At 38.7% G+C, this 26,433-nt stretch overlaps 1 protein-coding gene across 1 annotated transcript in view; it reads right to left on the bottom strand.

Moving 5' to 3' along the window:
• The window catches only part of ARHGAP15 (Rho GTPase activating protein 15), a 1,708,250-nt gene that overhangs the window by 374,577 nt on the left and 1,307,240 nt on the right, over positions 1 to 26,433 (bottom strand). The window contains exon 13 of the mRNA XM_053712626.1: positions 19,982 to 20,116. Within this exon, the coding sequence (XP_053568601.1) occupies positions 19,982 to 20,116 (135 nt within the window). The remainder of the gene's footprint in view (positions 1 to 19,981; positions 20,117 to 26,433) is intronic.

Raw genomic sequence — 26,433 nt, 5'->3', positions numbered from 1 at the left:
GATGCAGAGTCTGGTTTTAATCCATAAAGGGCATAAATCACCTAACATTCCTAAATTGTTTGGAATAACGTGCTTTAAAACATCAGGTATGATGTTGTATCGATCAGGTAATGTAAGGGTTATGCCCGCTTCACAGTGACAGACCAAACTCCCCTTTTAACGCACCGCAAACAACCGCAAACAGTCCATTTGCACAACTGCAAACTCCCCATTGCCACGAGATAGATTTGATAGATAGATAGATAGATACATAGATTAGATAGATAGATCAATAGATGCAATAGATACATTTGATAGATACGATAGATAGATAGATAGATACATTTGATAGATCAATATATAGATTTGATAGATAATTTCCCAGATAGAGAATTACAAGACGTGCGGTCTGAAACCCATGGTAAGGTTCCCAGAGGCAGTTGCAGCGCCCAAGGCTCTGATTAGAACAGAGCACTCTGGAACGTATCTGCCCTCGGCCGAAATCAGAACATTCTTTTGCTTACTGCCTGTCGGCAAAATGTCCGTCTGCCAAATGTCCGTCTGCCAAATGTCCTTCTGCATTTTGTCAGAGCACCGCGTGCAATCTACTGTGCCACCAGATATGAGTGGTGTGTTAAGTAGTACTATTCTTATCAGTTTAATCCCTGTTACGTCCCCTATCAAGGGACGTGTATATGGCATGGATTTTAGGAACTGGGAGATGGAAAATGATGCTTGGTCGGTCCTCCTACTTGAAATGTGGGGCACTGCGCGTGCAATCTACTGTGCCACCAGATATGAGTGGTGTGTTAAGTAGTACTATTCTTATCAGTTTAATCCCTGTTATGTCCCCTATCAGGGGACGTGTATATGGCATGGATTTTAGGAACCGGGAGATGGAAAAAGATGCTTGGTCGGTCCGGCCATGAGATAGATAGATTTGATAGATAGATAGATACATAGATTAGATAGATAGATCAATATATGCAATAGATACATTTGATAGATATGATAGATAGATAGATTTGATAGATCAATAGATAGATTTGATAGATAGATAATTTCCCAGACAGAGAATTACAAGACGTGCGGTCTGGGACCCATGGAAAGGTTCCCAGAGGCAGTTGCGGCGCCCGAGGCTCTGATTAGAACAGAGCACTCTGGAATGTATCTGCCCTCGGCCGAAATCGGAACATTCTTTAGCTTTTTATCTGTCAGCCAAATGTCCATCTGCCAAATGTCCGTCTGCCAAATGTCCTTCTGCATTTTGTCAGAGCACCGCGTGCAATCTACTGTGCCAACAGATATGAGTGGTCTGTCAAGTAGTACTATTCTTATCAGTTTAATACCTGTTACGTCCCCTATCAGGGTACATGTATATGGCATGGATTTTAGGAACCAGGAGATGGAAAAAGATGCTTGGTCGGTCCGGCCACGAGATAGATAGATTTGATAGATAGATAGATAGATAGATACATAGATTAGATAGATAGATCAATAGATGCAATAGATTACATTTGATAGATACGATAGATAGATAGATAGATTTGATAGATAAATAGATAGATTTGATAGATAGATAATTTCCCAGACAGAGAATTACAAGACGTGCGGTCTGGGACCCATGGTAAGGTTACTTCCTTTTGCATAATCGAATACAGGTTGGGGATTGTCTTTTGTGCAAAGAAATTTCGGCCGGGTACCTTCCACTGCGGTGTCCACTATCAGGGGTCGTGTAAATAGCATGGATTTTAGGAACCGGGAGATGGAAAAAGATGCTTGGTCAGTCCTCCTACTTCAAATTTGGGGCACTGCACGTGCATTCTACTGTGCCACCAGATATGAGTGGTGTGTTAAGTAGTACTATTCTTATCAGTTTAATCCCTGTTACGTCCCCTATCAGGGCACGTGTATATGGCATGGATTTTAGGAACCGGGAGATGGAAAACGGTGGTTGGTCGGTCCGGCCACGAGATAGATAGATTTGATAGATAGATAGATACATAGATTAGATAGATCAATAGATGCAATAGATACATTTGATAGATACGATAGATAGATTTGATAGATAAATAGATAGATTTGATAGATAGTTAATTTCCCAGACAGAGAATTACAAGACGTGTGGTCTGGGACCCATGGTAAGGTTACTTCCTTTTGCACAATCGAGTACAGGTTGGGGATTGCCTTTTGTGCAAAGAAATTTCATCCGGGTACCTTCCACTGCGGTGTACCCTATCAGGGGACGTGTATATGGCATGGATTTTAGGTACCGGGAGATGGAAAAAGATGCTTGGTCGGTCCTCCTACTTCAAATTTGGGGCACTGCGTGTGCAATCTACTGTGCCACCAGATATGAGTGGTGTGTTAAGTAGTACTATTCTTATCAGTTTAATCCCTGTTACATCCCCTATCAGGGGACGTGTATATGGCATGGATTTTAGGAACCAGGAGATGGAAAAAGATGCTTGGTCGGTCCTCCTACTTCAAATATTGGGGCACTGCGCGTGCAATCTAATGTGCCACCAGATAGGAGTGGTGTGTTAAGTAGTACTATTCCTATCACTTTAATCCCTGTTACGTGCCTTTTTTTTGTTTTGTTTTTTGAAGCCACAGTGCAGCACCAGAGGCCAGAAAAATTTGGCATGTACACATGCCTGAAAAATTAGGTATTGTTGCAGCCGCTGCTGTTGCAGCCGCTGTGTAGCAGCGGCCAGAAAAATTGATGTTTGTTTCCCTGGCAGAAAGTGCCCTAAAACATTGCGGCTTGAACCCTAGTTGGTGGCGGATAAGTCACGCAAGTCATCCGGCATTTGAAGATAACATACAGCAGCTTGTGGACCATTTATAGCCCAAGGCAGATAATCTCATCAGGCCTTTTTTACTCGAATGTATCGCCCAATGTCAGTCCCTTTGGGATCCATCCCTCATTCATCTTAATAAAGGTGAGGTAATCTAGACTCTTTTGACCTAGGCGACTTCTCTTCTCAGTGACAATACCTCCTGCTGCACTGAAGGTCCTTTCTGACAGGACACTTGAAGCGGGGTAGGCCAGAAGTTCTATCGCAAATTGGGATAGCTCAGGCCACAGGTCAAGCCTGCACACCCAGTAGTCAAGGGGTTCATCGCTTCTCAGAGTGTTGAGATCTGCAGTTAAGGCGAGATAGTCTGCTACCTGTAGGTTGAGTCGTTCTCTGAGGGTGGACCCCGAAGGGCTGTGGCGATGCATAGGAGTTAAAAAGCTCCACATGTCCTCCATCAACAACATATCTGTAAAGCGTCCTGTCCTTGCCAGCGTGGTCGTGGGAGTCGGAGGATTACTTTCACCTCTTCCCCTGTTAGATTCCCGTTGTGCTGTGACATCACCCTTATACGCTTTGTAAAGCATACTTTTTAATTTATTTTGGAACTGCTGCATCCTTTCCGACTTGCGGGAATTTGGTAACATTTCAGGCACTTTATGCTTATACCGGGGGTCTAGTAGCATGGACACCCAGTACAGGTCCTTCTCCTTCAGCTTTTTTATACGAGGGTCACACAACAGGCACGACAGCATGAAAGACCCCATTTGCACAATGTTGGGTGCCGAGCTACTCATGTCCTGTTCCTCGTCCTCAGTGATCTCACTGAAGGTATCTTCTTCCCCCCCAGCCACGTACAACACCACGGGTACCAGATAGGTGACAACAAGCACCCTGGGATGCCTGTTGTGGTTGGTCTTCCTCCTCCTCCTCCTCCTCAAAGCCACATTCCTCCTCTGACTCCTCTTCCAGCGTTGCCGCTGGTCCAGCAAGCGATGCTGATAAGGCTGTTTCTGGTGGTGATGGTGACCACAACTCTTTCTCTTCCTCTTCATGCTCATCTACGGCCTGATCCAGCACTCTTCACAGGGCACGCTCCAGGAAGAAAACATATGGTATGATGTCACTGATGGTGCCTTCGGTGTGACTGACTAGATTTGTCACCTCCTCAAAAGGATGCATGAGCCTACAGGCACTGCGCATGAGCGTCCAGTAACATGGCAAAAAAATCCCAGCTCCGCAGAGGCTGTCCTAGCACCCCGGTCATACAAATACTCGTTAACGGCTTTTTCTTGTTGGAGCAGGCGGTCGAACATTAGGAGTGTTGAATTCCAAAGTGTCGGGCTGTCGCAAATCAAGCGCCTCACTGGCATGTTGTTTTGCCGCTGGATATCTGCAAAATTCGCCATGGCCGTGTAGGAAAGCCTGAAATGGCCACACACCTTCCTAGCCTGCTTCAGGACGTCCTGTAAGCCTGAGTACTTATGCACAAAGCATTGTACGATCAGATTACACATGCACGGCACATTTGTCAACTTGCCCAATTTCAATGCCGCCAACAAATTACTTCCGTTGTCAGAAACCACTTTGCCGATCTCAAGTTGGTGCGGAGTCAACCACTGATCCACCTGTGCATTCACGGCGGACAGGGGTGCTGTTCCGGTGTGACTCTCTGCTTTCAGGCAGTCAACCCCAAGACGGCGTGACACTGCCGTATCTGGGATGTGGAATAGTGCCGTTGATGTGGAGCAAGATGCAGCAGCAGAAGAGGACTCAGCCGAGGAGGTTATGGAAGAGGATGGAGTAGGAGGAGTAGAGGAGGTGGCAGCAGGCCTGCCTGCAAATCGTGGCGGTGTCACCAACACCTCTGCAGAGCCACACATTCCATGCTTGTCAGCCGTCAGCAGGTTTACCCAATGCGCAGTGTAAGTGATATATCTGCCCTGACCATGCTTTGCAGACCAGCTATCAGTGGCCAGATTAACCCTTGTCCCAACACTGTGTGCCAGACATGCCATTACTTCCTTTTCGCACAATCGAGTACAGGTTGGGGATTGCCTTTTGTGCAAAGAAATTTCGTACCTTCCACTGCGGTGTCCCAATAGCTACAAATTTTTTGAATGCCTCAGACTCCACCAGCTTGTATGGTAAAAGCTGGCGGGCTAAGAGTTCAGACAAGCCAGCTGTCAGACGCCGGGCAAGGGGGTGACTTTGGGACATTGGCTTCTTACGCTCAAACATGTCCTTGACAGACACTTGACTGTGGGCAGATGAGCAGGAACTGCTATGGAAGAGAGATGGAGTGGCGGATGGTTGAGAAGGGGCAAGGAGGACAGCAGTGGTTGACGTGGCTGAAGATGTTGGACTAGGAGGCGGATGGCGGCTTTGAGTTTGTGTGCTGCTTCTACTCATGTGTTCATCCCATTGGCGTTTGTGATGTAGATCATGTGCCTTCGCAAAGCAGTTGTACCTAGGTGTGTTGGACTTCCCATGACTCCGTTTCTTTTGGCACAGGTTGCAAATGGCATCACTGTTGTCAGAGGCAGACACACAAAAAAAATGCCACACTGCTGAGCTCTGCGATGACGGCATTCTGGTGATGGCAACAGCATGCGTTGATTGGCATGCTGTCTGGCTGACCCCGGGTGCCGATGCATGCTGTCTGACTGTGCCACTAGCTCCTTGTGACGACCTCCCCCTGCTTCCAACTCGTCTCCTCCTCTCTGTCTCCCCATCTGAACTTTCCCCCTCTTCTTCTTCTCTTCTAGCGGGCACCCACGTGACATCCACAGACGCATCATCATCAACCGCTTCACTTGTATCTGACAAATCAACAAAGGAAGCAGCAGCGGGTTCAACATCATCATCATCACACCATACGTCCATGTCTGTAATGCTGCCTGACTGAGACATATCACTGTTATCTACATCCTCTGTCAATGATGGTTGCACATCACTAATTTCTTCAAACTGATGTGTCAATAACTCCTCTGACAGATCAAGTAAAGCGGCTGTGGTGCTAGTGTTGGTGGTGGCGGCAGGCGGGCAAGTGGTAACTTGAGAGGTGCCCGAAGCTAAGCTGGAGGTGGATGGTGCGCCAAGGTTCCGAGCGGAATCTGTAGATGATTGGGTGTCCTGTGTTAGCCAGTCAACTAGGTCCTCCTCAGAACTTTTCACGTTCATGGTACGTGGCCTCTGAACACTGGGCATTATTGTAGGGTCAAAGGGAATCACAGCACCACAACCACGACGGCACCCGCGGGGTGGCCTGCCTCTGCCTGTCATTTTTTTTAAAATGTACACTTACACTACTATTAAACAAGATATTAGTGGTGGCACTGGGCAAGTGGGCACAGTATACGCTGTGAGCCTGACACAAAAAAGAAGACTGATATTTCACAATCCAAAAAGTTTTATTTTTTTAAATGTACACTTACACTACTATTAAACAATATATGAGTGGTGGCACTGGGCAAGTGGGCACAGTATACGCTGTGAGCCTGACACAAAAAAAGCAGACTGATGTTTCACAGTCAAAAAAGTTTATTTTTTTTTAAATGTACACTTACACTACTATTAAACAAGATATGAGTGGTGGCACTGGGCAAGTGGGCACAGTATACGCTGTGAGCCTGGCACACATGCTGGCAAGCAGGCAACTGCAATTAGATTACACTAGCAGACTGATGTTTCACAGTCAAAAAAGTGTTTTTTTTTAATTTACACTACTGTTACAACAGATATGAGTGGTGGTACTAGTTGGCAAGTGGGCCTGGCACACACGCTGGCAGGCAGGCAACTGCTATTAGATTGCACTAGCAGACTGATGTTTCACAGTCAAAAAAGATTAAAAAAAAAAAATTACACTACTGTTACAACAGATATGAGTGGTGGCACTAGTTGGCAAGTGGGCCTGGCACACACGCTGGCAGGCAGGCAACTGCAATTAGATTACACTAGCAGACTGATGTTTCACAGTCAAAAAAGTTTTTTTTTTTTTTAAATTACACTACTGTTACAACAGATATGAGTGGTGGTACTAGTTGGCAAGTGGGCCTGGCACACACGCTGGCAGGCAGGCAACTGCTATTAGATTACACTAGCAGAATGATATTTCACAGTCAAAAAAGTTTTTTTTAAAAAAAATTTACACTACTGTTACAACAGATATGAGTGGTGGCACTAGTTGGCAAGTGGGCCTGGCACACACGCTGGCAGGCAAGCAACTGCAATTAGATTACACTAGCAGACTGATGTTTCACAGTCAAAAAAGTTTTTATTTTTAAATTTACACTACTGTTACAAGAGATATGAGTGGTGGCACTAGTTGGCAAGTGGGCCTGGCACACACGCTGGCAGGCAGGCAACTGCTATTAGATTACACTAGCAGACTGATGTTTCACAGTCAAAAAAGTTTTTATTTTTAAATTTACACTACTGTTACAAGAGATATGAGTGGTGGCACTAGTTGGCAAGTGGGTCTGGCACACACGCTGGCAGGCAGGCAACTGCAATTAGATTTCACCAGCAGACTGATGTTTCGCAGACAAAAAAGTTTTTTTTTTTTTTTTTTTTAAATTACACTACTGTTACAACAGATATGAGTGGTGGCACTAGTTGGCAAGTGGGCCTGGCACACACGCTGGCAGGCAGGCAACTGCAATTAGATTACACTAGCAGACTGATGTTTCACAGTCAAAAAAGTTTTTTTTTTTTAAATTTACACTACTGTTACAACAGATATGAGTGGTGGCACTAGTTGGCAAGTGGGCCTGGCACACACGCTGGCAGGCAGGCAACTGCAATTAGATTACACTAGCAGACTGATGTTTCACAGTCAAAAAAGTTTTTTTTTAAAATTTACGCTACTGTTAAAACAGATATGAGTGGTGGCACTAGTGTTGGCAAGTGGGCCTGGCACACACGCTGGCAGGCAGGCAACTGCTATTAGATTACACTAGCAGAATGATGTTTCACAGTCAAAAAAGTTTAAAAAAAAAAATTACACTACTGTTACAACAGATATGAGTGGTGGCACTAGTTGGCAAGTGGGCCTGGCACACACGCTGGCAGGCAGGCAACTACAATTAGATTACACTAGCAGACTGATGTTTCACAGTCAAAAAAGTTTTTATTTTTAAATTTACACTACTGTTACAAGAGATATGAGTGGTGGCACTAGTTGGCAAGTGGGCCTGGCACACACGCTGGCAGGCAGGCAACTGCTATTAGATTACACTATCAGACTGATGTTTCACAGTCAAAAAAGTTTAAAAAAAAAAAATTACACTACTGTTACAACAGATATGAGTGGTGGCACTAGTTGGCAAGTGGGCCTGGCACACACGCTGGCAGGCAGGCAACTGCAATTAGATTACACTAGCAGACTGATGTTTCACAGTCAAAAAAGTTTTTTTTTTTTAAATTTACACTACTGTTACAACAGATATGAGTGGTGGCACTAGTTGGCAAGTGGGCCTGGCACACACGCTGGCAGGCAGGCAACTGCAATTAGATTACACTAGCAGACTGATGTTTCACAGTCAAAAAAGTTTTTTTTTTTTTAAATTTACACTACTGTTACAACAGATATGAGTGGTGGCACTAGTTGGCAAGTGGGCCTGGCACACACGCTGGCAGGCAGGCAACTGCAATTAGATTACACTAGCAGACTGATGTTTCACAGTAAAAAAAGTTTTTTTAAAAAATTTACACTACTGTTACAACAGATATGAGTGGTGGCACTAGTTGGCAAGTGGGCCTGGCACACACGCTGGCAGGCAGGCAACTACAATTAGATTACACTAGCAGACTGATGTTTCACAGTCAAAAAAAGTTTTTTTTTAAAAAAATTTTACACTACTGTTACAACAGATATGAGTGGTGGCACTAGTTGGCAAGTGGGCCTGGCACACACGCTGGCAGGCAGGCAACTGCAATTAGATTACACTAGCAGACATGTTTCACAGTCAAAAAAGTTGTTTTTTTTAATTTACACTACTGTTACAACAGATATGAGTGGTGACACTAGTTGGCAAGTGGGCCTGGCACACACGCTGGCAGGCAGGCAACTGCAATTAGATTACACTAGCAGACTGATGTTTCACAACCAAATTTTTTTTTTTTTTAATTTACACTACTGTTACAACAGATATGAGTGGTGGCACTAGTTGGCAAGTGGGCCTGGCACACACACTGGCAGGCAGGCAACTGCAATTAGATTACACTAGCAGACTGATGTTTCACAGTAAAATTTTTTTTTTTTTTTTTTTTTTAAATTACACTACTGTTACAACAGATATGAGTGGTGGCACTAGTTGGCAAGTGGGCCTGGCACACACGCTGGCAGGCAACTGCAATTAGATTACACTAGCAGACATGTTTCACAGTCAAAAAAGTTTTTTTTTTAATTTACACTACTGTTACAACAGATATTAGTGGTGGCACTAGTTGGCAAGTGGGTCTGGCACACACGCTGGCAGGCAGGCAACTGCAATTAGATTTCACCAGCAGACTGATGTTTCGCAGACAAAAAAGTTTTTTTTTTTTTTTTAAAAAAATTACACTACTGTTACAACAGATATGAGTGGTGGCACTAGTTGGCAAGTGGGCCTGGCACACACTCTGGCAGGCAGGCAACTGCAATTAGATTACACTAGCAGACTGATGTTTCACAGTCAAAAAAGTTTTTTTTTTAAATTTACACTACTGTTACAACAGATATGAGTGGTGGCACTAGTTGGCAAGTGGGCCTGGCACACACGGTGGCAGGCAGGCAACTACAATTAGATTACACTAGCAGACTGATGTTTTACAGCCAAAAAAGTTTTTTTTTTTTAATTTTTACACTACTGTTACAACAGATATGAGTGGTGGCACTAGTTGGCAAGTGGGCCTGGCATACATGAAGGCAGGCAGGCAACTGCAATTAGATTACACTAGCAGACTGATGTTTCACAGTCAAAAAAGTTTTTTTAAAAAAATTTACACTACTGTTACAACAGATATGAGTCATGGCACTAGTTGGCAAGTGGGCCTGGCACACACGCTGGCAGGCAAGCAATGGCTATTAGATTACACTAGCAGACTGATGTATCACAGTCAAAAAAGTTTTTTTTTTTTTAAAAATTACACTACTGTTACAACAGATATGAGTGGTGGCACTAGTTGGCAAGTGGGCCTGGCACACACGCTGCCAGGCAGGCAACTACAATTAGATTACACTAGCAGACTGTTGTTTCACAGTCAAAAAAGTTTTTTTTTAAAAATTTACACTACTGTTACAACAGATATGAGTGGTGGCACTAGTTGGTAAGTGGGCCTGGCACACACGCTGGCCGGCAGGCAACTGCAATTAAATTACACTAGCAGACTGATGTTTCACAGTCAAAAAAGTTTTTTTTTTTTAAATTATACTACTGTTACAACATATATGAGTGGTGGGACTTAGCAAGTGGTCCTGGCATACACGCTGGCAGGCAGGCAACTGCAATTAGATTACACTAGCAGACTGATGTTTCACAGTCAAAATTACACAGGCAAAAAAAAAAAAAAAAGATTGATGTTCTAGCCCTAAAAAGGGATTTTTGGGGTGCTGTCCTTACAGCAGAGATCAGATGAGTCCTTCAGGACTGTAGTGGACACTGAATACACTAGCCTAGCTATCAATTTCAATATGAAATCAGTAGCAGCTACACTGTCCCTCCTCTCACTAACAATGCAGCTTCTGAATGAATCTAAAATGGCTGCTGTCCAGGAGCTGGGAGGGTCTGGGAGGGAGTGTCTGCTGCTGATTGGCTGAAATGTGTCTGCAGACTGTGAGATACAGGGTCAAAGTTTACTCAATGATGACGAATAGGGGCCTTATCGAACATCGCATATGTTCGCCCATCGCTGCGAACACGAACAAGCTATGTTCGCCGGGAACTATTCGCTGGCGAACAATTCGCGATATCACTAATTAGAAGTGGAGTACTATTGTTAGTGCGGGGAATCTAAATGTGATCGCAAGATCGTGGTGTTCTTTACACTCAATCAAATTACCGCACATTCATTTGTGCAAACTTGCAGTAATATACACTCCGCATATTTTCTATGGGTAGCGTTGAGCAGTAATAAGCGCTCTTATTACGTAGAAAGTAAATGCATTGTCCAAAAACAATTGGATTTAACGCTCAAATTGAAAGGTCACGTAAAGAGTTTCTCTGGAGAAAACAGTTGCACTAAACTACACAATTAACCTTTAAACCACAACCCCCACATCACAAACTACCTCTTTACACTATTTACTTCTAAACCGCCACACCCCCATCACAAAGTAAGCTTCTACACTAATTAACCCCTAAACCACCAGCCCACAATGCAAAAATAATCCACTAAGATATAAACCCCTAACCTAATACCCCCTTAGTTAACACAAAATAGACTAACCTTATCTTTACCAAAAAAACTTACTGCTTTTTAAAAAAAAACGTGAAAGTAAAAAAAAATCTAACCTTAACAACCTACCAAATAAAAAAAAAAAAAAACTAACATTACTGTTTAAAAAAAACAACAACCTACCATTCCCTTAAAAAAATATAAACTTAAATTACTAAAAAAAAAAAACGACCTTAACATTTTTTTTGGTAAGGGTAGGGCTAGTCTATTTTGGGTTAACTTAGGGTTTTTTAGGTTAGGAGTTTTAGAGGTTAGTGGGTTATTTTGCGTTGGGGGGCTGGCAATTTAAGGGTTAATAGAGTAGCGGTTTACTTTACGTTGGGGGCTGGCAGTTCAGGGGTTAATTGTGTAGTGGTGACTTAGCAGTGGGCTATGTGGTGGTTTAAGGGTTATTAGAGTAGGGGCTTATGGAGATTCAGGTTATAACATGTATAGGCTGTTTTCTACTTTTTTTTTCTCCATTGACTTCTATGGGGGAATAGGTTATCGGGCACGCAATAATGTAAGTTTGACTTTTTGTGCTTTTCGGGTTAGCGCTGGAGTGATAATGTTTTACTTTCAACTTGTAATACTAGTGCAATCCTACGTGCGGAAAAGGTAGTAGTTACCAGTCTAGAGAAAGCAGTAATTGGTGCTCCACTTGTAATCTAGCCCATAGTGGGTAAATGCAAAACAATTGAAGTATTGTTGAATAAATACTAATTTCGGCAGACATGTGGGGCAAAAAATAAAAGAATAAAGTTTAAACCAATGTAGCCCTTTAAAAACATATTGGGAGAATTAAGAGAGAAACTTGGGGGTCAATTTGATATTGTGCGGACAGACATGATACGATGTAGCGTATCATGTCCACCGCAGATCAATAAATGCTGACAGCATATGCTAGCAGGTGGTGTCAATCAACCCGATCGTATTCAATCGGGCTGATTGCTGTCCGCCACCTCAGAGCTGGCGGACAAGTTAAGGAGAAATGGTATTAGGACTGCTGCTTCTTAACTTCCACTTCAGACAGAACTATAGCGGAGTGGGTCAGAAGCAGCATTCGCTGCTTCATAAATCGACCCCATAGGGTTTAATTATTCAAGTAGCATGGTATTTATTCTTCCTTCCAGGTAACAAATGCAGCAAAGGATTGCAAGACAAATCCTAAAAGGTTTTTCAAGTATATCAATGGCAAACAATTTAACAGATATTGAAGTGTAAAAATGTAAAAATAATAATAATTATTATATATATATATATATATATATATATATATATATATATATATACAGTATATATATCAACGTAACAAGGGTAAGGCTGAGGTGCTAAATAGATCTATTTAAAATCAACTTAAGTGAGTTATCATGAAGTTCCTAAAACACACCAATCTTAGGGTCCGATGAGCTAAAGGTCTCTGGGATGTCGAGATTATTAAAGAATGCTCGCCAGTACTTTTATTTCCCTGTGGAATGATCTAAAGCCAAGGGGGCTTTTATTGCATTTTCGTATGGGAAGTAGATGCATACATTACAAAAATGTACAATAAAATTAGAATTTTAAAAATATTACAAAACAAATAATTGAACCTTTCACACAAACACAAGCAGAATTTTTTTTGTTAAGGTGCATCAAAAATCAACAAAATTCTTCAGCAAAATTCGTATTTGATCAAAAAAGTAAAAATTGTATGTAAATTACACAGGTAATAAATTGCATTAATATGTACAGTGTAAATTGTAATTTAAGTACACTGGTATGTGCAACAATCATTTAGCAATTCATACTTATAAGTATGCAATACAATACAATAATTGTTAATTTTTCACAAAATGGGCTGAACATGGATGATCTATGGGTGTATTTGAAATTGTCTCTCTGATACCAGCGTAAATCTGTAAAGGTTTTCACACTACAGATCTCACAGTTTTTTCCTGCAAACTAAAAGGTGGTGAGCTTCTCTTAAAACAGTCAAAATACTTATAACCCTAATAGTAAAACACATGCATACGAAAATATGGGTGATTGTAAGATGCTATATGAAGAAAGCAGCATAATGTGACTTATATTGGCTGCAGGATTTAAATTTTAAAGTGCACCCCCTGCTCACTGCTAACTTTGTCCTACACAGCGAAGCATCCCTTTCCAGCAAGCTCCATTACTTTCAATAGATCTTGATTATAATAGATGCTCCAGCTTGGAGATAAATTGTAGTGCAGACTTCACAGGGACTGAACTCACTGGATGCTGAAAAAAAATGGATGTAACTCTCCAGCGCTGCAAGATCTTTCTTATTTTTGTAGGTAAATGAGAGACAAGCCTAGGTCAATATAAAACTACATGAAATTAGAGTTTTTTTACACTTACACTTTGTGAATTGTATTTTATATTACTCTACATTTCAGACTGGTTCTTTTCAGTAGTAGTACATTTAAGCTTTGCACTTTCTATTTTATATTTTTATACATTCAGAATCAACAGTGATTTTTCAATTCTAATTATGTTTTGATATTTTAGGTGTTACTTTAACAAGTTGGGATCATACTTTGTATATTTCAGTGTATCTTTTACAACTTAAATCCCACTTTGTATTTCCTCTATTGTAAAATAAAACATAGCTTCAGAAAGTGAGAGGGACAGGAGAGTTCCCTGGGCTGAACAGGGGAGTTAACAGGGAATGTCTGTATGTCTGAAAGTCTGTCACAAGTCTTGTGAAATGTTGTAAGCATTAAACAAGCTGATCTCAATGAATTATCTCGCCAGCTCTATGCAGGTGAGTTCAGCCCCAGTTGAGTCTGTACTAAAATTTCTCTTCAGACAAGAGAATCTTTGCTTATAGGGCCCATAGAATATAATGAAGCTCTCTATAAAACTTAAGCTGAAAGTTTTTCAGTATTATTTTAAAGGGGCAGTCTACTTGAACATTTGTATTATTTAAAAAAAATAGATAATCCCTTTATTACCCACTCCAGTTTTGCATAACCAACACTTTTATATTAATATACATTTTACCTCTGTGATTACATTGTATCTAAGCCTTTGCAGACCAACCTCTTATGTCAGTTCCTTTGACAGACTTGCATTTTAGCCAATTAGTGCTGACTCATAAATAACTCAGCGTGAGTGAGCACAATGTTATCTATATGGCACACGTGAACTAGCACTGTCTAATTGGGAAAAACTGTTAAAATGCAATGAGATAAGAGGCGGCCTTCAACAGCGTAGAAATCAGTTTATGAGCCTACCTGGGTTTAGCTTTCAAAGAATATCAAGAAAGCAAACCAAATTTGATAAAAGTACATTGGAATTTTGTTTAAAATCGCATGTCTGTCCATTTAAATACAAAAAATACAAAGTGCAATGTAATTTGTACAATAAACACATAAATATACAAAGCATGATCCTAATTTGTTAAAGTTACATATAAATTGTGGAAGCATAATCAGAATTTGTAAAATCACAATCCTAAATACACTGCTGTATACAAAATAAAATACAAATTAGTGCAAAATTTAAATGTTACAAAATTTAATCTAAAAACTAAAATAATATAAAATATAAAGCACAAAGTGTAAATGCAGCAGTGTTAAGTCATGCAGCTCTCAATGCATAGAATAACAAGTACTAACCTCAACTACATGTTGTTCCTACTCTGTAACTTCCTGATCCTATCATTCTTAAACTCTTCCATAGAGTTCCTAACATTACGTTGCAAGCTATCTTAAGACTCCCTGCCAATGTATACACTTAAACACTTCAGTACTCTTTATCAGTACAAACATGTTGTTATGCATAGCTCTCAAAATAAATGCTTCGGGTTTTGATGAAGTAACATTTAGAAGTCGGTTACTACCCCTGAGGGTCATCATTAACTGACATGACCTAAGGTATCATTGTTACTCTGATGACACACAACACTACTTCTCCTTTGCTCCAGATACTACAGACCCAGCATGCCACATAAACAGTTGCTTAACAGACCTCATAGAATGGATGAATGCTAGCTATCTCAAAGTGAACCCGGACAAAACAGAGTTACGCTTGGTGAGGGGACCCCGGGCATCAAAAATATCCCATGTTCACCCAACTGGCCTGGAGCTTGGAGGCTCTGAACTCGTTAGTTCAGCAAAGGTACGAAGCCTTGGAGTGCTGATTGATGCTGGACTATCTTTTAAACAGCAGATTTCCTCTGTAATAAAATCTGCCTACTTTCATCTAAACAACATAGCCAGGATACAACACTTAATTCCACCGGATGATATGCCAACATTAATCCATGCATTTGTATCCTCTAGGCTAGATTACTGCAATACACTTTACATGGGCCTCCCAAAAAATGAACTCCATCGCCTTCAGATGGTACAAAACACAGCAGCCAGACTCGCTCCAGCAACATAACACCTGTTCTCAACTCCCTGAATTGGCTTTCAATGAAATGGCAAACATATTTTAAAATTGGCCTGCTGACCTTCAAAGCCTTAAACAACCAAGGCCCACAGTAACTGAAAGAGCTACTGACACCCTACATCCCATCCCGCTCACTTAGGTCAGCCAACACATCCCTCCTTTCAGTGCCAAGAATAAGTACAAACTCGGGCTCCAGAGCATTCGGCCACGCTGCCCCTACTTTCTGGAACTCTTTAACGTGCGCAATCAGAGAGGCACCATCCTTACAAAAAAGCTAAACACCCACCTCCTCCATCAGGCATTCAGTCCGCTTATCTGACCTTCAGAAACTCCTAACTTTTATCTCTTATGTTGGTATTATTGTAAAGTGCTTTGAGCCTCACAGGGAGAAAAGCGCTATATAAATTGCAAATTACTATTATTATATTACTACTCTAGTCAAAATCTGTAGTGTTAATAACAATGCATTTCCAAATACCGTTTTGCTTTCAAAACAACAATTAAAAGTATTAAAAATATTTTTTTTAAATAGAGACTGCACATAGTGCATTGACAGGTGCACATGTTCTTCAAGACTACCAGATTGTAGAGTAAATGTGACATTGTTATTCTTTGTCCAGTTTTACCTATAAAGGATCTCTAAAAAGTGAATGTTATCTTAAATTGTTTGTCTAGTCAAATAAATGTTTCAATTTAAGTCTACAGAGTTATAAATTGTTAACAGCCATTATTACAAGGATGTTGAAGTTTAGGATCACACATCAGAAATTATCATTATTTTTCTTATTATTAAATTTGTTGAATGCATGTTTCTTTATCCTTTTATGCATGACGGCAGCCAGATCTCAGAGTCAACTTTTGGTACACACAGCCAAACCCAAAATTTGCTGGCAGTGATTTTTTTAAGAAGTATATGTTACATAGGCACATTTTATTGGCACAAACATTAAGGGCATAGGAGGTTTTGGGAACAAACATGCTGGAAAATAAGTATATCAGGCTAAACACAACTCAATATTTGAAAGAAGAAATTAAAGAAAAAGGCTTTTCCAACACAAAGTTTACTGTACATAAAAAACACAAAGATACATTTTTTGGAATCACATGCATATGTATGATAAAAAGAAAAACAATTATGCATATGCAAACTATGCAGAATAGAACACAGCTTAACACAATCTTTAGATCTGATGCTAGGATTTCTATACAAGAATACGACCTTAACCATAAATTCCCTAAGGAAAGGAACTTTTTCAAAACGATTTTCTATGTTCTTAAAGGGACATTAAAGTCAAAATTAAACTTTTATAATTCAGATACAACATGCAATTTTAAACAACTTTCCAATTTACTTCTATTATCAAAATTGCTTTGTTTTCTTGGCATCCTTTATTAAATAGTAAGGGGCATATTTATGATTGGGTGAGCGGACATGATCCGATATAGCGGATCATGTCCGCTGCACATCGATAAATGCCGACAGCATATGTTCTCTGCACTTATCATTGCAACAGCAGTTTTTGCGAACTGCTGGTGCAATTCTGCCCCTGCAGCCAATCGGCCGCTAGCAGGGGATGTCAATCAACCCGATCGTATTCGATTGTTTTGATTTCTGATGATTGCTGTCCGCTGCCTCAGAGCAGGCGGAAAGGTTATGGAGCAGCACTCTTTAGACCGCTGCTTCATAACTTCTGTTTCCTGCAAGCCTGAAGGCTTGCCGGAAACACAAAGCGATAAATATGCCCCTAAATCTAGGTAGGCTCACAAGAGCTCGGGAGCATGCAAGTGTCTTTAGTACTCTATGGCAGCATTGTTTCACAACATTGTTTGCAGCTTTGTTATACAATGTAGATGAGAGCAAGTACTTAGATATGGAGAGTGGAAGAGATTGCAAAACAATGTCTATGGCTTGAGGTTAGGACTACAAAGACCTCCAGAGATTTTTGGTGTGGGGCACGTAATAAAATGGGATAAGTAAAACCTTAGTATAAATTACTCATCTGCAAGTCATGTAATGACATCCAGACAAATTCCAGAGACAATTAGTGACTTGAAGGAAAGAAGATAGCAGAAGAGACATATGTTTGAATGTCATCATAATAGACGTAGTTTCCAAACACTATTAAATGTATACTTTATCCCAGGGAGAGTGTACAGATTGAGAAGAGCAAGAGTCATCAGACTGAACCTTTTGTACCATAAAAAATATCATAGAAAGATATTATTGAACTGTTGGTCAACCAAGAAAAAGTTGCATCTAACATATTTAAATTGCAATTATTTTTTATTAGAAGCAACAAACAAGAAAGTTCCACGCATCCAAAGCAAAGGAGATTTTACTATATTATTTATATTTCTAGACCAAAACAATGTTTCCATTAATTTAAAAAGGGTGTTCATGTGACATTATCTAAATATGCTTTTGTAAAGCAGAACATGGCTAAGGGTAATTCCTCTATATGAAGCGACCCACTATCTGCCTCTAACCTTTATTAAATTTGCAATTAAAAAATATATTTGAGCCATGCAATTAAGAAGGTTTGCTTGTAACAGTTTGTGCTTCCCACAATATAAAGCAGGTGTGCCCTAAAGGTACAATGGGAACTACCAGTAGATCACAAGACAGTTTATTTCCCTCTCGGAGAATGGGGATGTGTGTTTCACGCAAATATTCTGCAGCACTATAGTAGCCTCAGTTTAAACAATGATGATACAAAAGTATATTAGTCCCTGTGTTAAATCAAGATCAATTCTAAATGCACGCTCAAATTTCCATATGTTTAGCACAGATATTGCTCTTTATACAAAATATAAACACATATAACACATAAATACACGACTACACATATATACACACCATTATATACACACCACCAGAAAATGATTACGACTCACTGAAGCCTTTGATAATGGTTAGCATTTTCTATCAATAAAGTATTTTTTAATTAAGGTATGTACAATGATTTTTTAGACATAATACTATTGCACGCTTAATAGACTACAGTATAGTGGAAATACAACTTTTACATGCACTGGCAAACAAAAAAATGGTGTGACTCACTTTATTGCTATATCCCCTTTATTATAGTGGTCTGGAACCAAACCCACAATATCTCCGTGGTTCACCTGTACATAAATACATCTCAATGACATACTTCACAAAAAAAGATAGGCCAATCTCACTAAAGTATGAGCACTCTTGATATAGAAAGATAATTTAATTCTGAAAGTTAAAAATAATATTATCTAGATACCAGTTTTTACAACAGTTGATGAACAAATTGATAGCGATCCTTGAGTTGGTAAATTTTAATATTCTGGTTATAATATTCTTGCAGGGCAGACTCAAATGAATGAGCTTGCAGCCATTAGTAATAAAACAGCAGTCTTAAGCCTGCTGTTTCATAACCTTTCCGCCACCCCAGACATATCAGTTTAACAGCGTTGCATGAGTGCTGCCTAGTTTTGAACCTTGTCCTTTTGAATGATGATAATTGAGATAATGAGGCCTTACTCATAGTAAGGTAAACTATTTCTAATGCATCTTCTGCTTTACCGCAGTTGGTCTAGCGCAGTTTGGGTTAGCGCTCAAGTAATAACTAATAATAATTTTCATCAGTGTGCCTCATATAAATCTATGGGGAGGAGTTAGCGGGTGAGTGTATATTTTTCTTAAATTATAAGCACTTGCCTTTCTCTTAAATTGCTCATTTGCTGTTATTTTGAAATGTGTTTTAACAAAAGAGCAATTAAAAAAAAAAATGTGTATGATCTTTCTTAAAAAAAGTTTGCAGAACCCTAGTGAACAGACTATAAAGTACATACTCAGGGCTGGAATTTTCTACTAGTTGGTTAATCCCAGACTAGTAAGAGATTACAGAGGTTTATTAACTTTTCTATCTCGACTAGCAACATTTTTTTTATTTACTAGTAAACCATAATAACATTTTCCCCTCCTCTCTCTCTCTCTCTCTCTCTCTCTCTCTCTCTCTCTCTCTCTCTCTCTCTCTCTCTCTCTCTCTCTCTCTATATATATATATATATATACATAAATACACATATATATATATAGTTAACTTGAAGCAAACTCATCTTGCAATCGATCTTCATTGCATTTTATTGTTATATTTCCCTACTTTTTTATTTGCTACTGCAGTAGCTAATATTTTACAGAAATAAATATTATCTGTAAATAATGAATGGTGTTAATGCATTAATACAATTTTTACATTTTGATTGTTATACAAATAAATATCATAACTGTTTGGCTCATGCCCAGCAATTGTATTAATGTGTTTTAGCTTTGTTTTACATACACAATTTTTATTTAATTTTACTGCCATTTTAGGTATTAAGGGAGCAAGCTTACTTACTTATTGCTTCCACAAACTGTTCAAAGAAGCAGAATGGGAACAACGGCTCAGGCAGCTCTCTGAAAAACATCTTGAGTGCTCCGGTGACAACGTGGACGTCCTCCCACTGGCTGTCGTCCAAATTCAGCTTCTCTTCTGGGAAAACACGAGGAGAAATGGAACAACTGGTTTTAATGAAACAATTACAAGACACTAATTATTATGTTAATGTTTGCCTACTATCATCAGCAACCGTTAACAGCCTTCTGCACCTAGAGGTTTGGTGCTGTGCATGTTTTTTTTTTTTTTTTTCTCCAGGAAAGGAACATTTTCAACGGTATACCATCTGTAGGAATGCAGCTAACAAAAAAACAAGAGATACAAAGAGACAGTGCCATTGACATAGCATGTCAGATACATTTATTCCCATAATGCATCAGCATGGAAATTAGTATTACAGCTCAACATGATTCAAAGCTATTTGCTTTTTGAGGCTGAGGGGCTAAGAGTTGCCAATGATGTTTGGCTCAAGGGACCGACCTACAGGCCTTAGTGAGCCAACATGAGACATATGCTAAACATAGCAGTAGAAACTCAGCAATTGCTTTACATATGTTAGCTATGCTATGTACTTGGGAATTATAGGTATGAATTGTATCATTTTTGTGACTACATGTAGGAACTAGGACTAAAATGCTTAGAGGAAAAATAAAGAATAGATATTCCTTTATTATTATTTCAAAATCATTTGTAGTAAGCTAGGTAGAATTCTTTTTTGGAAAAAAAGAACAAAAACACCTCTGCAAATCTGTCAGATTTGATATGAAACAAAAGACAGGACACACAGTACAGATACATTTTTTTGAAGAGAAAACAATATAAAGTTACCCTGACTAGAGAATGTAAATATATTCAAACTTTTCATATAATACTAATTAAAAACATGAAACAATTATCCCATATTTCATCCTATTACTAGTTGTAGTACATCAAACATATCAGTTATAAGGTTGATTGGTATTTATCATCAGCTTAGGTGATGCATTTACTAAATGTATTATATAAAAAGTGAAACAGCTTAATTCCTAACTATTGCTATTTTTATTGTTCAAATGGGAAAACTATCAATCAAAATATAGAAAAAATAATGAAACCACTGTTAACCCATTGTTGCTTCATTTTCTATTTTTTTTTTACTTTTTTTGTTTGTTTGTTTAAATGTAGTATTTATTGTTTCATTTAAAAGAAAATGTTTTTTTTTTATTTATTTATATCTCTATCCTGAATAAAACAATATTTTCTTATCTGGAGAGGTGTGTTGCTGAACGAGTTGCTGCTCTTTAACAATCATTAGGAAGTATAGAACGGATATGGCTTCATTAGTATCAGTTTAGACAGCTTTTCCTTACCCTGTAAGTAGCATATACTAACTAAAATTACACCTTTTATAACCTTTGCTAACCCTTTGCCTGCCAAAGAGGATTGTGGTGCATTACTGTGCAATATGCTGCAGGTCTCTCTGGCAGCTTATGAGTTACTAATTAAATAACTAAAGCAATGTCTAAAACTATTCTTTAAAAAGTGAATAAGGGTTTTAAGTGGCATGGGAAAATCGTCCTTCAGTAGCTTTCCATTTGGGGTCATCACCTGCACCTTAGTTAAAGCTGTACCAGAACTGGCATAGGTGACCTTTCCTTTGCAGTGATCATTTTGATTGATCATATTTAAACAATTAGCTTTTTTTTTTTCCAGCACACTTTTGAAACAGATTGACTGCATCCTGGCAGGCAAGACTAAAACAGTCAACAGTTAACAATAGCATCAAAAAGGGAAACCTGACGGGTTTACTGTCACTTTAAAAGACTGGGTTTTACATTGTTAAAATCTGTCAGATATTTTAAAATGTCCCTCTCACTATGGGGCCACACCCCCTGCGTGTCCTTATAATAAAATTGGTTTTACTCCTGATTAAATCATTTTCTCCCTTCCCACTACCATACTTTTCATAATGGACCTGTGTGCTCTACAGCTGGTGTTCTTCCCATGGTACCAATTTTTACTTTATCTTTTAAGCACTTTGCTGCTAGGAGCTCATGCAGAGGGCTTATGTTTTGTTAAGAGCTTCATTCTTATAGAAATAGCTTAACACATGTTCAAAAAATGTTGTACAATTTATTGCTTAAAACACATTTAGAAAATGTAAAAGTAGCTATGTTACAACAATTTAACTTGAACTACACACACAAAGCAATGGCTAATTTTGTAGGCTTACGCTATAAAAAATGTATTAAAGAATATCAACATTCTGTCATATTTCTAGCTGTGCTGCTTTTATCTTTTAAATTGATCTACATTTCGGATACTAACACTCACACACACATATACATTACATATATATATATATATATATATATATATATATATATATATATGTATGTAGTGCTTACTATTACACATATATAGATTATTTTTTAACTATTTTTCAACATTTCATAAAAATATATTTTTGGACAATTTATTAATATATATTTTTGGGGGATTTTGGTTTTCATCATCTTATAAGTATTTTTTTGGGTTCAGGACTACTATACACCCACCCACTTCTCTGATTGGTGGAGTGCACATCACCACCCTCATAGATTTCTGATATCTAGCAATTATCAAATTACTTTTTGTTGGTTTTCCCTGGTATTTGTGTTTTTGTTTTGTCATTCCTTTTCTTCACTATAACCATTGTCTTATGGCTTAAAGGGACACTGAATCCAATTTTTTTCTTTCATGTTTCAGATAGAGCATGCAATTTTAAGCAACTTGGGTTGTCCTTGCTGATTGGACAGAACCAATAAAAAAGTGCTGTCCATGGTTCTGAACCAACAATTGGCTGGCTCCTTAGCTTAGATGCATTCTTTTTCAAATAAAGATAGCAAGAGAATGAAGAAAAATAATAGAAGTAAATTAGAAAGTTGCTTAAAATTGCATAATCTATCTGAATCATTATTTTTTTTTAGGGGTTAGTGTTCCTTTAATATTTGAGAGCACTGTCTGATCTCTTGTATATATATATATTATCCAATGCTATCTTTTTGTTTTATTAACTCTTTTAAAAAAATACATATCTTTCCTAACTCTATTCTTTTAATGATTTATAAAAAGTTTATGTATTTGCCGATCCATTCCATTCCATCAAAATTCTAGTGCAATTTATGGCAATTAAACATTTTTTTTCTCGACTAAACATCATTTGAATTAGTAAAAATAATTGAAAATGAAACAATTAACAGGAAATACATTTAAACTCACAAAATCTTAAAAAACATAATTTTGCATGGGTCAAGGGAGGTTTGCAGTGGGTTTCAGAGATCTTCACAGAAACAGTGTTTCAGCCACTCCCATTGCTAACAGGTGCATAAATTCCAGCACATAACCATTAAATCTTCATAGACAAACATTGGCAGTACGATGGTTGTACTGAAGAGCTCAGTGACTTTAAACGTGGCACTGTTATAGGATGCTGCCTTTGCCACAAGTCAGTTTGTGAAATGTCTAGCATACTAGAGGTGCCCCAGTGAAACTGTAAGTGCTGTTATTTTGAATTCAAAGCATCTAAGAGCATCTTGGAACAACTTCCAAGCCATGAAGTGGTAGACAACAAAAATTAACAGAACTTGGCTGCCAAGTGCTGAAGTGTGTAGAGCATAAAAACCACCTATCATCTGCTGCATTACTCAGTAAACTACTTCTTGAAGCAACATCAGCACAAGAACTGTTTATCAGTAGCTTCATGAAATGGGTTCCCATGGCAAAGCAGCTGTACACAAGCTTGATCTCAACATGTGCAATGTCAAGCACCAGTTGGAGTGGTGTAAAGCACACTGTCACTGGACTTTGAAGCAGTGGAAATGTGTTTTCTTGAGTGATAAATGATGCTTCACTATCTGGCAGTCTAATGGAAAAATCTAGGTGTGGTGGATGAGATTAGCGCTGTGGAATCTGTTGACGCTCTACAAATAACCGATAATAATAATAATGAGAGGAAAATCCTACCTACTGGAAAGCATTGTGCCGACTGTAAAGTTTAGTGGAGGATGAATAAAAGTCTGGGAATGGGATACTTCTGTGTTTTGGGCCAGGCCCTTAATGCTACATGGTACAAAGTCATTTTATATCATTTTTTTTCCAACTTTGTGGCAATAGTTTGAGGAATGTCCTTTCCTGTTCCAGCATGACTGTGGCCCTGTGCATAAAGTGAGGTCCATGACATATAGTTTGATGCAGAAGAACTTGAGTGGCTTGCACATAGCCCTGACCTTAAACCCTTTGAAAACTTTTGGGATGAATTGGAATGCTGATTGTGAGTGAGAACCTCTCATCTAGCATCCGTTTCTGACCTCACAAATGCTTTTCTTAGCTGAATGGGCACAAATTCACACAGACACAATTAAAACAAATTGTCAAAATCCTTCCCAGAAGAGATGTGGCTTTTATAGCTATAAAGTGGGTCCAACTCCATATTTAAACCCATGGTTTTGTTATGGGATGTCCAACAATAGGTGTGGTGGTCAGATGTCCATATACTTTTGGCCATATGGCGTATAAATGGCCAAAGTAAAATGAAAAAGAGCTACAAATTAACTCAACATTAAAACAACTGCCTAGTTTTATAATTAACATCTTTAACTTCCGAATACTTCATACTGGTAAGATTACAATTCTAACAACAATTTAAAAATTTAAAAATGTGATTTGATACTTAATTTATATTTATTGAACTCAGCTTAATGCACATTTAATGCAAACATTTTCACATGGAAAAAAAAGATTGTAAATTATCAGGATATGGCTTTTAAAATATGTTAAAACATCATTTCAAGAGATAAAAGCTGTTGAATTTGAAAAGTCCAAATATCCTTCAGCAATGTTAGTGAAACAATTAGGAATTAGAATACTACAGTTGAAATATCCCCAAGCAACATACACATGGTGTTACCTGCTATTGCAGGGTTTTATTGGTAAAATCATGCCAATACATTATAATCTATAATAACCCATATTCTATAAGCTTTCCAAATGCAAATAAAACCCCCTTATAATTTTCATTGGAGTATTCCAGCAGTGACAGTGCATGGCACTTTACACAAGATTTCTGATGGTTTGGAATTGTTACCTACTCACATGAATGCTTGTGAGGTTTCTGAGGGTCTTCATTGTAAATGTAAGATCATGTTTCAAATTCATTGAGACTTCACCTATAATTTCCAGCATTACGTTAGTGGGCATTCCTGCTATTAACATCTATAGTTACATGAGGTGTCTGATACATGATATCTTCAACATCAACCGAGAACTGCTAGCAATACCAAAAATTAATAATTAAAACCAGCACACTTTAGAAGCTCTCTTGCAAAATGGTTCATGTAAATGATTGTCGCTGGATAGAATATGGTGTTTTGAGGGGTTGGCCATGGGATGTCTGGGTGCTCTATCTATAAACTTCAAGTGCTCCCTAAACACTCTACTGTTCAGGGATGCATACAACCTACACTAACCTTTTGTTATACCATTTCCTCTCCATTGCTATCCCCTTGAACCCCCTTAGCATGTAAGCCTAAAAGCCATGCTGTTTGCAGATCACCTTCTTTAGAGCTGACTACAACAGTGCGACTCTTGACAGGTTCTCTACCCATTTGAACTCTATAAATGTTTCTTTGTATTCCGCCTATGTTTATAGAGCTGCGGAATCTGTTGGCGCTCTACAAATAACCAATAATAATAATATATATATATTTATTTTATTTTTTTATTTTATTTTTTGCAGAGAAGTGAACAGATATGAGATCTATTCATTATAATGGGGTTTAACGTGCAACTCATAACTGTGATGAGTGGAGGGTACAAATCTTTATGAATTCTGTCATTTTAGAGTTGAGGTACATGTTTTTCTGTTAGACATTAATTTCACAAATGAGTTTTCTTGAATCTAGACCAGTGTTTCTCAACTGCACTCCTCAGATACCCATAAGAAGCAAGATTTCATGATATCTGATCTAGAGATCAGTTTAAATAATCAGCTGATGGATGAGAGCGGCTGACTAACCATGGTTACTGATCAGCTGATTATTTTACCTGTGCTCATAAAAATCTGGCTTGCTAGGGTTGCCTGAGGACTGGAGTTCAGGAACACTGATTTAGACCAATATCACTTGAAAAAAAAATGAAGCACAGAGAATGTTTTGCTTTCCATTACCCTGCTAAAATCTTTTTACATTTGCAAAAATCTTTTTGCTGGTAAATTTGTGGTAGACATTTTCTGTTCTGTCTTAAACATCAAGTGTAAGTTTATGATGTGTGAGTAAATAATAGTGCAGTGCATCAAAACAACTTTTTTTTTCTCTGTAAACAGCACCGCTGTGCGAGTAGATTGATTGGATGCAGTCATACAATAAAAGTTTTAAAGCAGCATACAACAAAGCAAT

The sequence above is a fragment of the Bombina bombina genome, chromosome 1, assembly GCF_027579735.1.
Source record: "Bombina bombina isolate aBomBom1 chromosome 1, aBomBom1.pri, whole genome shotgun sequence".
In the NCBI taxonomy this organism is placed as follows: Eukaryota; Metazoa; Chordata; class Amphibia; order Anura; family Bombinatoridae; genus Bombina; species Bombina bombina.
Note: the sequence above shows the minus strand (reverse complement) of the source record. Positions and strands in the feature narration are given on the sequence as shown.